Source organism: Sinocyclocheilus grahami, unplaced genomic scaffold, assembly GCF_001515645.1.
Source record: "Sinocyclocheilus grahami isolate Dianchi unplaced genomic scaffold, SAMN03320097.WGS_v1.1 scaffold2207.1, whole genome shotgun sequence".
Lineage (NCBI taxonomy): Eukaryota > Metazoa > Chordata > Actinopteri > Cypriniformes > Cyprinidae > Sinocyclocheilus > Sinocyclocheilus grahami.
In genome coordinates this window covers 40,546-58,039 of record NW_015507386.1, presented here as the reverse complement: position 1 = coordinate 58,039, position 17,494 = coordinate 40,546, and the positions used below count along the sequence as shown (strand labels likewise).

Below are 17,494 nucleotides of genomic sequence, written 5' to 3'. Positions count from 1 at the left end.
TAGGAGATTTACAAAATATCTTCATGGAACATGATCTTTACTCAATATCCTAATGATTTTTGGCATAAAAGAGAAATGTATAATTGTGACCCATACAATGTATTGTTGGCTATTGCTACAAATATCCCCCAGCGACTTAACACTGCTTTTGTGCTGCAGGGTCACATATGTGAATCTGAAGTGGTTTCTCTTACGTTCTTCATTTTGAAGGACTCTTCCTCGAGTCTCTCTACAGCCAGGATGTTCTCAATAGGGATGCTGCACAGAGCGCCCTCTCCTGGACACAACCACAGACACACATCAGCACTGATGACCACACAGACACATCAGCAACCAACACAAAACAGACTGAACACTTAAGGATGGATGTACAAACGGACAGGAAAACGTTTGAGTGATTCGTGTAAAGCAGTGTGTTCTGCAAGGTTTCTGTGTGTTCTGCTCAGTCTTTGTCTCTGGTGTCCACTACATCTTTAAAAAACATTTTTTCTGTACCTATATTTCTATATATGACTGTTTTCATATATTTTTAAGTCTTTGGGATCGGTAAGATTTTTAAATGTTTTTGAAAGAAATTTTTTCTGCTCACTGAGGCTGCATTTATTTGGTTAAAAATACAGTAAAAATTGTGTAATATTTTTACTATTTAAAACAGAGCTGTTTTCTATGTGAGTATCTGTTAAACTGTAATGTATTTCTGTGATGCGCAGCTGTATTTTCAGCATCATTCCTCCAGTCTTCAGTGTCACATGATCTTCAGAAATCAGTATAATATGCTGATCTGCTGCTCGAGAAACATTTCTGATTATTATCAATGCTGAAAACAGTCGTGCTGCACAATATTTCTGTGGAAACTGTGATGCATTTTATTTTTCAGGATTCACAGATGATCAGAAAGTTCAGAAGAACAGCATTTATTTGAATTATTATTACGTTTGTAACATTATAAATGTCTTTACTGTCACTTTTGATCAATTTAATGCATCCTTGATGAAAAAAAGTGTTCTTTTTTTTTTTTTTTAATCTTACTGACCCCAAATTTTTCAAATGTACTGTATATTTGCCATTATTTCTATTTCTATTATAATTTTGAAAAACACATATATTTATAGTTTTGAAGTAAAATAAACTTTTTTAAATTGTAACAGTTCATGCATCAAAGAGAATCAGTGTTTTTACAGTAATTACCAACTCAAATGTTTCTTTATATGGCGTGTTATTCAGATATTCATTAGTGTTGATGTTCTGTTTCTTCACAAACACAGATGAACAGCAGACGCCTCACACACCTGTAGACAGAGTATGGGACAAACCTTTTGCGTTACCTTTGGTTTTGTGGTAGGTGAACTCGTGGTTGGTCAGGCGGAACCATCTCGACTTGAAGTTCTTCAGACCGAAGCGGTTTCGTCCTTGCGCTCGTTTGATCATGAATCTGGAAGATCAGAGAACCAGTCTAAACTCAAACTCAAACACTAACTACATATTAATAGTCAACTCGTTCTGATGCAACAAAACCAACCACTGCACTCATTAATCATATTACTGATTATTTTCACAATAAACATCTTGCATCTGTTCTGGGATTCTGTTGAGTAACTGCTGATGTATATTTGTCTTCTGAATGTATAATGGGCATTTTTACATTTGCAAAATTTGTTGAATTAATTCTAGTAAATATTGTGTTAAAATAAGTGTATATTTAATTTCTGCTTTCCAGGTTATTCTAGTTTATTAAACCTAAAACCATTTAAAAAAATGTTTTTGTTACTTGAAATAAACTTTATGAAATAAAATATATTAAAAAAATTAATTTACCATTTTTATAACTGAATTTTATTTCAGTTAGCTGCCAAGGCAACACTTCACATTTTTGTTTATTATACTACAATAACTAAAATGAAATAAACTAAAATTATTAAATACAAATGAATAAAAACTATATATACATATTTTAAAATAACACTTTTTTTTTTACTTTAACTTGAAGTTCCAAATTAAGTCAAACTAAACAATAAAAAAAAAAATTATATAGACATGATAAAAATGAAAAACAAAAAAAAACATAAAAATAAAATAAATATAAAAAAATGTATTTATTATTTTTATGACTGAATTTTATTTCAGCTAGTTGCCAAGGCAACACTTCACATTTTTTGCTTATTATACTTGAAGTACTACAATAACTAAAATGAAATAAACTAAAATTATTATATATACATATTTTTAAATAAATAAAAAACATTTTTTACTTTAACTTGAAGTTCCAAACTAAGTAAAACTAAACAAACTAAAATGAAAAAAAAAGTAAATAAACAAATAAATTATATAGACATGATAAAAATGACAAACAAAAAACATACAAATAAAATAAATATAAAAAATTTTATTCACCATTTTTATAACTGAATTTTATTCAGCTAGTTGCCAAGGCAACACTTCACATTTTTTGCTTATTATACTTGAAGTACTACAATAACTAAAATTAAATAAACTAAGATTATTAAAAACTATATATATACATATTTTAAAATAACTATATATTTTTTTACTTTAACTTGAAGTACCAAATTAAGTAAAACTAAACAAACTAAAATGAATAAATAAAAATTAATTATTCATAATAAAAATGACAAACAAAAAAACATAAAAATACTAAAACTTTAACTGAAATTAAACGGAAAGATAATACCAAAAAATAAAACCTAATTCAAAACATTAACAAAAACTGTAACAGTAAATCTATGGTACGTAAATAACACTGATGCAGTCTTATTACTAGCAGATTATTGTCTCCAGATCTCAGCAGCGTCTCAAACTGTGCTCATATAAGCATATATATTTCTCATATATATTATATATATATATTTCTCGTCTAAGAGCAAGTTCAGTGAAACCTCGCCGAGAGTCTCATGCTCTCTGAAGGGTTTGCACACTAGAAAGGGTGCGTGTGTCTGTGCTCACTAACAGGCAGGGATGGCCAGTATTTATGATACATGTATTTCAAATACATATTTCAAATATAAAATAGGATTTGATAGGGTTGATGAAAATGGCTTCATATTTTGTATCAAAATACTTCAGTGCTATTGTAGTTTTAAAATACTTTGTAACAAGTCTACGTGATGACATCATAAAAACACTCGTTACTACACTATTAATGTGTTTATGTGTCCTCTATACTTCTACGGCTCTCAATAGATTCAGTGGTTGGAGTTGAAGTTCTGTTGCTACTTTCTGATTACGTTTCTCTAAATCAAAACATATTGATCATTTAATAATTGTTGAAATGCTAAAATGTTAAAATCCAAATAGGTGTCCAATGTTTGCTAAATAAATATTTGATTGCTTAATATTGTACCCTAATTGAAGTCTAATCCGAACCCTAATCAACTTATAGATAGATCAATTGATGGAAGGTTTGCTAAGAAATTGTAAAAGTATTTTTAAAATACAAAAATACAGTAGTTTATTTTGATACAAGGTGTGGCTGCTGTATTTTGTCGTTTATTTTGATACACTTAAAAGCCCAACCCTGCTAACAGGAAAGGGAGAGACCAGCAGGAACATCAGGAGAACAACAGAGACACCGGGTCAGGGGGTTAAGGGTCAAAGGTCACAACGCCAGCTTACCTGCCAGAGCCTTTGGCATCAAACCTCTTAATAAGGAGTTTAACGCTCCTGCGTCCAGCAGAGAAACACACACACACACACACACACATGCTGATTGTTCTGGCACTAATACAGTGAGCTGTGAGGGCTGTGAGCGTCTCTCACCCTTCCTTCAGCATGATGGGCGTCTCGATGCTCTTCTGATCCCAGCGGGCCGAGGACGAGATCAGATCCAGGAACTGCCACACAGACACACGCGGCTCACATCAGCATCTCTGATATAGATATACATTCAAGAAACGGCTAAAAACACATCTCTTCCCTCTAGCCTTGACCTAACGCTCTCAATTCTTTTTCTTTACTACTTGTTTTCTTTTTATTCAAAAAACAATCTTCTAACACTAACGTTCTCAATTCTTTTTTTATTCTATCTACTCATTTTCTAACACTAACACTACAGGAATATATATATATATATATATATGATAGGCACTCACGTTCTTCACTGCATCGGCGTACTTCTGCTCGTTGAAGTAGTCGTAGAACGCAGCCATGTAGGACTCTTTGAAATTGGCCTGCCAGAGAGAGACGAGAGCGTTCATTATTTTACGAAGAGGAACAGCACAGAAGTGTTTTTTCTGTCATGTCATCATCACTACATTTTGATGAGTTATGGAGTATATAAAAAAAAAAACATTAAATCTACATATGTATTTTTTTGTGCAAAAATGTGTCTTTCTGTTCAACCTCGTTATGCTATGACATTACCCGCTTTTAAAAATAATGGTTTGTTTTTGGTCATTTAAATCAAGCTGAAATCAAATTAAATATAAATATTACATTAAATATTTAAAAAAAATATCTGAAGTGTTGCCTTGGCAACAAACTGAAATACAATAAGTTCAACTAAAATTGAAAGAAAAAGAAAATAATTCAGGTTATATACTGTAAAAACACAGAAAAATCCTAAAAACTAATAAATGACAAAAGCACATTTAAAAAATTTAAAAAAATTTTTTTATAAAAATGTTTTATTCAAGCTATATAGAATTACATAAAAAACGAATAAAAATACGAAAAGCATGTAACAAAATTACTAAAGCTAAAAGAAAAAATATAAAAAATATAAAAAATTGAAGATGTCACAAGCACAAAATGAAATGTCTAAAACTGAAAGATAAATTAAAGCTATAAAGTAATATCTAAAAACGAATAAAAATAGCACATAACAAAATGACTGAAACTGGAAGAAAAATGTATTGAAGCTATATAAAAATATATATTAAGATGACAGAAGCACATAAGAAAAGTACTAAAACGTAAAATAAAATAAAAAATAAAACTGAAAATATAAAAATAAATCATTCAAATATTAATAAATATTATAATAGTATATAAACAATATTAAAATAACACTGGATTATATTTCAGAAAGTGACATCATAACAGAAAAAGGACAGTTTCTCTTATAGTGTTTATTAATTATATTTACAATGGTTTAATATGATACTATGTGAATATTATATTACATTATATGCATTATATTACGTTATCGCACAAATAATGTAGCACATCAGGATTTGTAACGGTAAATACCTATTGATAGTGTTCACTTACAGATTTGGACTTGGCCAGGCTTCCCAGAGTTTGGATGGTTTTGGAAATGAGCGTCAGCGTCCGAGACGTGTGCGGATCCTTTACAGAGACAAAAATGATCAAAATAACACATCCGGTTAAATATTAGATGGAAAACAGAGAGGAGGCGGTACACACCGGGTGATGAGGACGCAGCTGGAAGAGGTTCGGAGAGAGGATGGCGGGAGCAAAGAAACGGAGGAAGATGAAACTGCTAACAGCTGTGTACCGCACATCCGGGTCAACTGCAAAAACACACACGCCACCAATTAGGGATGCAACGATTAACCGCGAGCCGATTCAAATAGATTTATAATGTTCCTGTGGCTCAGTGGTAGAGCATTGCGTTAGCAGTGCAAAAGGTTGTGGGTTTGATTCCCAGAGAACACACTTACTGGTAAAAAATGTACAGCCTGAATGCACTGTAAGTCGCTTTGGATAAAAGCATCTGCTAAATGCATAAATTAATTAATTATTATGAATGTATGTCTGAGGGGAACTGACTGTCTTTAGAAATGTTTAGATGGTATTTTTTCTTTTCCTCTTGCCTCTGTATAATGCATATTAACGTTCATATGCGCAGCACTGCTTTGTTTACAGCGGAAACCGAGGAAACGCTTTAAGCGCCACCAGCTGGCAGAGAGTGAATCTGCGTCTCATTCAGCTCGTCCGCTGTTTCATGCAGATATTTTTATGTATAGTTTCACCCTAACCCTAAGTCAAACCATATCGTTTTTGCTTCAAATTTCTAAATTATACAATTAATTATACAATTATAAAATTTTTAGATTAAAAACTGCTCATGTTGTATGTATGCAGCATCTTTGTTTGGATCAAGAATAAATGCAGTGGTTGCCTCTAATTTTAAATGGAAAGAGCACAGACAAAGCCTTATTTTGTTTATATGAAGAGATTTATTTTATTTGTGTTACTTATTTATTTTATTTGGGGCTTGTTTTAAAATGTCAATGTAGTTTTGTTATTTACATTTACATTATATTTAAATTTTGTCATTTAGCAGATGCTTTTGTCCAAAGCGACTTACAAATGAGGACAATAGAAGCAATCAAAACCAACAAAAGAGAAGTAATACGCAAGTGCTATATTAGTATATTATTACAGTGTTATATTTCAATTTCACAAAGAAATGTGCAGCATTTTGTCCAAGTAATAATAACAGGACACATTTAAATTTATATATAATAATCGTGAATCGAATCGAAAAATCTAAATCGTGAATCGAATCGAATCGTGAGTTAAGTGAATCGTTACATCCCTAGCTACCAGGGATTTTGAAATTTTGCGAGCTCTGGAGCAGCAGCATTAGTGTGATCAGACTCAAAAAGCTCACAGGAGTCTGAATGTATTTTAACAATCCCCCCATTAATTGGGTCCCTTTCTGAAAATGCTGACTAGGGATGGATGGATTAAACAAACTGAGCCACCTCAGTAAAAGTATTGTATAGAGAAAAATGGCAAGAAGATACTAACATTTTAAAAACAACATTAAATAAATAAATGACTGGTATACAGTAGTAAGGTACAAAGGCTATGTAACTGTTAAAGGGACTGTTTTCCCAATAAATTGTCATAATTTACTCACCTTCATGTTGTTCCAAACCTGTATGACTTTCTTTCACAAAATACAAAAGACATTTTAGCAAAACCAAAGACTCAGTCACCATTCACAATTGTGTGGAAAACACATGCAATGAAAGTCAATGGTGACTGAGGCTGTTAGCGCTTAATATTCTGGCTAAGATTTGCTTTTGTTGTCTGCCAGCCCATCAACAGTCTGTGAAAACAAAAATAAATTAGCTTTTGCTCTCTCATGCATCGCCTCTAAGTTAACCCATTTACTGTAAAAAACTTGTGACAAAACATGGTTTAGCTCGTCTGCTGTTTCTGTTTCATGCTGATATTTTTATGTATAGTTTCACAAAATTGAAGTCAAACCATTCTGTTTTTGCTTCAGATTTCGAAATTATACAATCTAATTTAGATTAAAAACTGCTCGTGTTGCATGTACGCAGCATCTTTGTTTGGATCGTGATTAAAATGCAGTGGTTGCCTCTAATTTTAAAAGGAAAGAGCACAGACAAAGCCTTAGTTTATTTATATGAAGAGATTTATTTGTGTTACTTATTTATTTAATTTGGGGCTTGTTTTAAAATCTCAACCAAGCCACCATCATCACCATCACCATCACGGATCACTTTACTGAAGCCTCTGGACTAAAACAAAGCCAATCTGGTTCCCTGCAGTGTTCATTTGTGATCTGAAGGTGGCAGTATAACACTGACAATTCAACGCAGCAGCTAAAGTAAACAGAAGGCAGTGCAGAACACAAGAACAAGTATGAGGGAAACAAACGCCTGATTACAGGACACTTATTACTGTCATCAAACTCCTGCTGGTTCAGTCTTAATGCATGTGACTGCCTTCCAGCTGCTTGAGACCATAAAACTGCTAATAAACAGAAAACTATAAAACTAAAAATGATTAAAAAACATTTTCAGGTAATTGCAATCAAGCTAAAAAAAAAGAATAAATAAATATTATATAAAAAATTTAACTTAGAAATGAGAAATGCTGCCTTGGCTACAAACTAAATCTAAAATAGTTGAAATTATTCAAACTAAACAAAAGAAATATTAATTAAAGCTATATAGAAATATTTAAATAATAATAATAAAAATACACCGACAAATATACAAATAACAATTTAACCAAAACCTAAACTACTGAAAATATAAAAATAACAGCTTATTCAAAAATAATAGTTTGATCTTTACAGAATAGTTATTGTTAACTAAAACTATTAAAATATTTTGTAGTAATTGAAAGCAAGCTGAAATACAGTAAATATTAGATGAAAAACTTGTCTCTTCTGCTGGTGTGAGCGTTTACCCTCGAAGCGTGACGCCGCAGACTCTCGCAGCGAGAAGAAGATGTCACCCATGACCGTCGGGCAGCTCACACCCGAGCTGGTGATCACGTTAAAGATCCGGTCCACGTACTGACGCAAGTTTTCCTGAGGATTCATATGGTACAATATATATGTTATTTAATCTAACTCATTAATTAATTGCCCTAAACCATTTAGACTCACCCTGTTGGCGTCCAAGTTCTCGGACTCCTTCAGTTTGACGGGGTCGATCTCGCAGGGTTTGTGGTCTGTGCAGATCTACAGGCAAACGACACGGTGAAGATATGACCAAAAATTAATATCTCTGTATTTTTTGGTGGCTGATAAATAGACCGTATGACAGACAGCAGCAGGTTTATTTAGGCTGCTGTCTCTTTAAGAGCTCATGCATGGATCTAATATACTGTTACACATGGCTCTATGCTTAGTTTTCTTTTTAGGAGCTTTCTTTTCTTTTAAAAAAATTTAGGAGCACCTTTTGATCGATAATCAAAAATGTGCCTTCCTAATACAAGGTGATATTTGACTCCTTAAGGTGATTTACAGGGGCATTTTCTTTTTACCTTTGCAATGGCATTTTTATAGGTTTATTAAAAGTATGTCATCTTCTATGTCAAATTCAAAAATGTATATTTATAAGATTTTTTAAATTTCTAATAAAAACGATATAATACGAAATAGAATAAGACAAATAAGTTACCAATCATATGAAATTAGTAGGTACATTGTAGGTACATTTTCAGACGTTTAATGAGGCTCAGAGGTGGCATGAATTCATAAATTCATGTTGAGATTAATGTTGTAAATATACAATTTTGAATATAGAAATATTAAATGATTTAAACAACTGAAATTAGATGTTAAAAGTGAATCTAAAACCGCCGACAGGTGGTGGCAAGTCACTGATATTTTCACTGAATCATTCATTGAATTGATTAGTTCGAACGGCTGATTCATTCAGGAACGAATCAAGTGACTGTCTTTATGAATGGCTAATTGAAACATCGACTCACTACGGTGAAGGCAGTGCTCGTGACGAGACTCAGACTGAGACAGACTCACTTCATCGATGATGGGTTTGAGCGTGACGCGCAGATAATGCATCCCCGCCAGCTTCATGGTCTCATCGATGCATTTAGACGTCAGCGAGTTTCCCCGGAATATGGTGTTGGGATCCCTGCAGGAGCGGGAGGAAGGTGAGGAAGACAAGGAAGGAGAATTCTGTACCAGTTTTGGGTAAGTTACTCAAGAAAAGTAATCCACTACAAATTACTAATTACTTTCTTAAAATTGTAATTTGATTACTGATTACTGCATTTAAAAAGTAATCAGATTACTTTACTTTCAAGTTAGTTTCATGTTTACTTTACTTTTCAAGTTATCAAACCTAAAAAATACACTACAAAGCGAAACTCATAATTCTTTCAGTAATTTAATATTGACTGAAAAATTACATAAATATCAAAACAGCAACTTGAACGATCACTTGCATATTTTCCTGACAGCAGTGAAAAGAACTTTAAATGTTTTGTAATTTTGCATCATACAGATAAGAGTAATACATCATTTGAAACTGTAAAATGTCAACTTTTATTTGTATACACTCGCATCATATCAACAAAACAAAACATTGTGCTTTTGTAAAATAAAGAAAACAAACAGGGTCCGCTTTCTGCCGTCTCAGTCTCCTGAAACGCATCACTAAAATGAACAAAGACTCAGCGAATACTTGACACAGACAAGAGAAATATATTTTAAAAAAAGCTTGAAGTGTCTATTTTTACGTCGAAAACAAATATTCTCTGATAAAGTAATCGCGAGTTACAGCCTTTCCCATCAGAGTTCATTATCTGTAACACGCACATCGCGCTCTTTAGGATAATCATCCACGTGAAACCAGGCTTGAGACGCGCGAACATTTAAACACCCACATCACCTCCGTAAATAAAGCATTAGGATTTATCAAGTTCATTTAGGATTCTTTTATTTTTGGAGGAAGATGCGCTGTGAGGAATAAGCTTTGAATTTACCTCAGAAGAAGAACGCGATGCGACGAGGATCTCATTCTGATGAGTCATTTATTTTTATTATATTAGTGTTATTGTGACTTGTACACACTTGTTCCCAAACTATAATGCCAGACTAAAATATGTGAAATGGAGTGCAACATTTTGAAATATGATACAAACATTTCATTGCATCTAAATGTTGTAGGACTCGTCTGCATTAGCTCGCATTCTCTGGTGATTTATTAAAGGCCATACTGATGGGCAAAACATGTTTTTTACTTCTTCTTTTTTTTATAACACTGCATTTGTAACTTAAGTAACGTAATTTTATTACGACACTACACTGTAGAAAATAAATAGTTGAGAAAACCTAAAACAAATAAGGCAACTTGATGCAGTAAGCAACAATAGTTTAAAAAGTTTTAAATAGTTTTAATTTTTTAGTTATTCTCGGTAAAGATACATTGTTTCGCCAACGTAAATTGGTTTGATCATGCATAGTAGAACAATTCTTGTCACATCAACTGAAACTACAATTACTGTGGTTGAGGTAATTTATTTTTAAAATGTAGTTTCCTGGATGAAAAAAAAAGACTGTGTAAAAAGTTGGGGCAACATTTAGGGTTATTTTGTTGGTCTGACAAGGATGCATTTACAAGAAAATAGCATTTTTTAGTATTTGAGACTTTTTATAGAATATTTTTGAAGTTTTCGTAAACTGGAAAATATGCAACTGCATTTTTTACAGTATATTAACTGTAATCAAATTACATAAATTTACGTTATCAGGAAAAGTAATTAGAATACAGTAACCCAACTCTGGTCTGTACTCACTGCGTGCGGCTGATCTCGGCGTGGGCGATGGCACTGAGGAAAGGCACGATTTTGCCATAGTGCAGGAAAAGTCGCACCAAAGGAACAGCCGCCTCCTGCTTCTCACGACACACCTCGCCCAAGATATGAGCCGCGGACGCTGAAACAGGCTGCAACACAAACACACCCCAAATCAACACCGCTAGAGAGATCACGACTGATCAATAATGACAAATGTGTCCCTGCAGCACAAAAGCAGTGTTAAGTCGCTGGGGGATATTTGTAGCAATAGCCAACAATATATTGTATGGGTCACAATTATACATTTCTCTTTTATGCCAAAAATCATTAGGATATTAAGTAAAGATCATGTTCCATGAAGATATTTAGTAAATCTCCTACCGTAAATATATCAAAACTTAATGTTTGATTAGTAATATGCATTGCTAAGAACTTCATTTGAACAACTTTAAAGATGATTTTCTCAATATTTAGATTTTTTTGCACCCTCAGATTCCAGATTTTCAAATATTGTCCGATCCTAACAAACCATACATCAATGGAAAGCTCATTTATTCAGCTTTCAGATGATGCATAAATCTAAATTTAAAAAAAAATTACCCTTATAACTGGTTTGTGGTCCAGGGTCTCAAACGAGATTTACTTGGAAAAACTTAAATGGGAATATGATCACCTCATACCTTTTTGAATCGCATTGTATTTTCTATTACTATTATTATTTATTCCAATTTATCTATTTATTCTTTTAGGATTTAACCGCTGTGATCTTTTGACTCGACTATACTTATACTACTATAAAAAATTATTTCATCAAACTCCTGCTCATTCAGTGAAATCTATGTTTAATGTATTATAGGTTACTATAGGTTAGTATTATATACTATATGTTATAGGTTACTATAGGTTAGTACTTTATACTATAGGTTACTAAAGGTTAGTATTATATACTATATGTTAATTAAAACTCACCTGCCTGTAGCTTCCTAATAACCATTCAGACCTTGATTAGCTTGTTCAGTTGTGTTTGATTAGGGTTGAAGCAAAACTCTGCAGGGCTGCAGCTCGCCAGGACCGACGTTCGCCACCCCTTTTCTATAGGTTACTATAGGTTAGTATGATATACTATAGGTTATAGGTTACTATAGGTTAGTACTATCTACTATAGGTTATAGGTTACTATAGGCTAGTACTATACACTATAGGTTACTATAGGTTAGTACTATATACTATAGGTTATAGGTTACTATAGGTTAGTATTATATACTATAGGTTACTATAGGTTAGAATTATATACTATATGTTATAGGTTACTATAGGTTAGTACTATATACTATAGTTTACTATAGGTTAGTACTATATACTATAGGTTATAGGTTACTATAGGTTAGTATTATATACTATAGGTTATAGGTTACTATAGGTTAGTACTATCTACTATAGGTTATAGGTTACTATAGGCTAGTATTATATACTTTGTTACTATAGGTTAGTATTATATACTATAGGTTATAGGTTACTATAGGCTAGTATTATATACTATAGGTTATAGGTTACTATAGGTTAGTACTATATACTATAGGTTACTATAGGTTAGTACTATCTACTATAGGTTATAGGTTACTATAGGTTAGTACTATATACTCAGTTTTCATCACTGACCTCGATGTGCGCCGACTGCAGCAGCAGGTCTCGGAGCGGGTTATAATGCTCCGTGGGGAACACATGGTCTTCCGTGTAAACGATGTTGAGTCGTAACGAGCCCAGCTCATCAGCCTTCACCGATTTATTGCCGTTATCTCTGGGCTGCAGGAAGTACCATGCGTCGTGAACACCCGACTGTCCCAGCACCTTCAGCGGCACCCGTACCTCTCCCAGAAACTCATCTCCGAACTTCAGATTGCTGGCGTTCCACAGATCCACCCTGAGAACACAGGTTACCGATTACTAGCACCAGTGCTGCTCATGCCAACTACAACTATTGCAAATCATCGAAATAAAAATATTATTTTTTTTATTATTTAGGTTTTTATGTACAAAAATTAAAACAGCTAACTAACTGAACTAAAATAGGTTTAAGATGAAGTATCAAAATTATTACAGTGAAATAAAAATGAGCTAAATTTAAAATAAATAGAAAAAATATTAATAAAAATGACAAACCCACATAACATAATTACTAAAACTTAAACTAAAATTAAAATGAAATTGAACTGAAAATATAAAACTAAAAAGCTAATTCAAAATATACAATAGAATATAAATTAATACTAAAATAGCAAAAAAATTATTTAGATAGTTGCACACACACATATACACTCTCACACACACACACACACACACACACACTCACTCACACACACACACACACACACACACACTCTCTCTCACACACACACACACACACACACACACTCTCTCTCACACACACACACACACACACACACACTCTCTCTCACACACACACACACACACACACACACTCTCTCTCACACACACACACACACACACACACACTCTCTCTCACACACACACACACACACACACACACTCTCTCTCACACACACACACACACACACACACACTCTCTCTCACACACACACACACACACACACACACTCTCTCTCACACACACACACACACACACACACACTCTCTCTCACACACACACACACACACACACACACTCTCTCTCACACACACACACACACACACACACACTCTCTCTCACACACACACACACACACACACACACTCTCTCTCACACACACACACACACACACACACACTCTCTCTCACACACACACACACACACACACACACTCTCTCTCACACACACACACACACACACACACACTCTCTCTCACACACACACACACACACACACACACTCTCTCTCACACACACACACACACACACACACACTCTCTCTCACACACACACACACACACACACACACTCTCTCTCACACACACACACACACACACACACACTCTCTCTCACACACACACACACACACACACACACTCTCTCTCACACACACACACACACACACACACACTCTCTCTCACACACACACACACACACACACACACTCTCTCTCACACACACACACACACACACACACACTCTCTCTCACACACACACACACACACACACACACTCTCTCTCACACACACACACACACACACACACACTCTCTCTCACACACACACACACACACACACACACTCTCTCTCACACACACACACACACACACACACACTCTCTCTCACACACACACACACACACACACACACTCTCTCTCACACACACACACACACACACACACACTCTCTCTCACACACACACACACACACACACACACTCTCTCTCACACACACACACACACACACACACACTCTCTCTCACACACACACACACACACACACACACTCTCTCTCACACACACACACACACACACACACACTCTCTCTCACACACACACACACACACACACACACTCTCTCTCACACACACACACACACACACACACACTCTCTCTCACACACACACACACACACACACACACTCTCTCTCACACACACACACACACACACACACACTCTCTCTCACACACACACACACACACACACACACTCTCTCTCACACACACACACACACACACACACACTCTCTCTCACACACACACACACACACACACACACTCTCTCTCACACACACACACACACACACACACACTCTCTCTCACACACACACACACACACACACACACTCTCTCTCACACACACACACACACACACACACACTCTCTCTCACACACACACACACACACACACACACTCTCTCTCACACACACACACACACACACACACACTCTCTCTCACACACACACACACACACACACACACTCTCTCTCACACACACACACACACACACACACACTCTCTCTCACACACACACACACACACACACACACTCTCTCTCACACACACACACACACACACACACACTCTCTCTCACACACACACACACACACACACACACTCTCTCTCACACACACACACACACACACACACACTCTCTCTCACACACACACACACACACACACACACTCTCTCTCACACACACACACACACACACACACACTCTCTCTCACACACACACACACACACACACACACTCTCTCTCACACACACACACACACACACACACACTCTCTCTCACACACACACACACACACACACACACTCTCTCTCACACACACACACACACACACACACACTCTCTCTCACACACACACACACACACACACACACTCTCTCTCACACACACACACACACACACACACACTCTCTCTCACACACACACACACACACACACACACTCTCTCTCACACACACACACACACACACACACACACTCACACACACTCACTTGAGCGCGAGCTTGTCCACGTCGTCCTCTTCCACGTCAAACTGGCGTTTGGTGTAGCTCAGCGGTTTGGTCACCTGTGAGAAAAAATAAAAACTTCTTATTTTGTCCTTCGTGGACAAAAGTGGGCACCCATAGGAAATACTACAATTCAGAGCCTTTTTTTATTTGTCCAATAAAAATCAATAAATCCAACACAATGCAGATCATACATACACATACAGTGGGTACGATATTATACTGATTTCTGAAGATCATGAGACACTGAAGACTGGAGGAATGATGCTGAAAATACAGCTGCGCATCACAGAAATACATTACATTTAAACAGATATTCACATAGAAAACAGCTGTTTCACACTGAAATAATATTTCACTCGTTTACTGTATTTTGGATCAATAAATGCAGGCTTGGCGAGCAGAAGAGACTCCTTTCAGAAACATTAAAAATCTTACTGAACCCAAACTTTTGAATGGTAGCGTATTTAAGAATTAATATGTGACCCTGGACCACAAAACCAGTCATAAGGGATGAATAAATAAGCTTAACATTGATGTATGGTTTGTTAGGATCGGACAATATTTGAAAATCTGGAATCTGAGGGTGCAAAAAAATCGAAATATTGAGAAAATCATCTTTAAAGTTGTTCAAATGAAGTTCTTAGCAATGCATATTACTAAGCAAACATTAAGTTTTGATATATTTACGGTAGGACATTTACTAAATATCTTCATGGAACATGATCTTTACTTAATATCCTAATGATTTTTGGCATAAAAGAGAAATGTATAATTGTGACCCATACAATGTATTGTTGGCTATTGCTACAAATATCCCCCAGCGACTCAACACTGCTTTTGTGCTGCAGGGTCACATATTATAATTGTATTTTGTTTTCCATTTTAAAATAAATAATAATTGATCAATTACTGCAAGCATGCTTTTATTTTTACAAACTGCTGTCCTGACGGCTGTAGGAACCGTGCCATTGGACAGATCTAATCTGCACTTATAAACTAGATGAGCGGCGATGCTTTCAGGTTTGATCTCACCTGGACGAGCCGAGTAACGAGACGGCAGCATACGGATCACACTGGTTATTCACTATCGGCAGATCCTGGCACTCCAGAACCCTGCGCAGAGAAAACACACACAACTCCATGTATGATCACGAGCACTCAGACTTGATAAATAAATATAAAAACATTTAATATACACGACCAGTCAAACGTTTTTGAACGGTAAGATTTTTAATGTTTTTTAAAGAAGTCTCTTCTGCTCACCAAGCCTGCATTTATTTGATCCAAAGTACAGCAAAAGCAGTAAAATTCTGAAATATTTTTACCATTTAAATTAACTTTTTTCTATTTTAATATAGTTTCAAATGTAATTTATTTCTGTGATTTTAAAGCTGAATTTTTAGCATCATTACTCCAGTCACACGATCCTTCAGAAATCATTCTAATATTCTGATTTGCTGCTCAAAAAACATTTATTACTATTATTTTTATTATTATTGTTGTTGAAAACAGCTGAGTATAATTTTTTCAAATAGAAAAAGATAGTTTCTTTGATGAATAGAAAGTTCAGAAGAACAGCATTTATCTGAAATAATCACTTTTGATCAATTTAAAGCATCCTTGCTAAATAAAAGTATTAATTTCTATAATTACTTTCTCAAAAAAAATAATTCAGACTCCAAGCTTTTGAATGGTATAGTGTATACATTTTTATTTCAGATAAATGCTGATCTTTGGATATTTCTATCCATCAAAGAATCCTGAAAAAAAGTACTCAGCTGTTTTAAATATTGATAATAATAATAATAATAATAAACATTTCTTGAGCAGCAAATCAGCAATATGTAAGTAATGATGCTGAAAATACAGCTTTGATCACAGAAATAAATGACAGTTTAACACATATTCACATAGAAAGCACTATTATTGTTTTTATACATTATTATACAGTTAATATAAATAGTAAAAATATGTCATATTTGCTTTTGCTGTATTTTGGATCAAATAAATGCAGGCTTGGTGAGCA

At 34.7% G+C, this 17,494-nt stretch overlaps 1 protein-coding gene across 1 annotated transcript in view; it reads right to left on the bottom strand.

Moving 5' to 3' along the window:
* The window catches only part of LOC107574389 (ras GTPase-activating protein 3), a 52,100-nt gene that overhangs the window by 10,167 nt on the left and 24,439 nt on the right, over positions 1–17,494 (bottom strand). Inside the window, exons 7-20 of the mRNA XM_016260826.1 lie at positions 16,501–16,581; positions 15,451–15,591; positions 12,676–12,937; positions 11,017–11,165; positions 9,236–9,350; positions 8,357–8,431; positions 8,155–8,278; positions 5,383–5,489; positions 5,227–5,304; positions 4,107–4,184; positions 3,775–3,848; positions 3,631–3,678; positions 1,314–1,432; positions 195–277 (exon numbers count right to left, since the gene is read on the bottom strand). Coding sequence (XP_016116312.1) covers positions 195–277; positions 1,314–1,432; positions 3,631–3,678; positions 3,775–3,848; positions 4,107–4,184; positions 5,227–5,304; positions 5,383–5,489; positions 8,155–8,278; positions 8,357–8,431; positions 9,236–9,350; positions 11,017–11,165; positions 12,676–12,937; positions 15,451–15,591; positions 16,501–16,581 — 1,534 coding nt within the window. The remainder of the gene's footprint in view (positions 1–194; positions 278–1,313; positions 1,433–3,630; positions 3,679–3,774; positions 3,849–4,106; positions 4,185–5,226; positions 5,305–5,382; positions 5,490–8,154; positions 8,279–8,356; positions 8,432–9,235; positions 9,351–11,016; positions 11,166–12,675; positions 12,938–15,450; positions 15,592–16,500; positions 16,582–17,494) is intronic.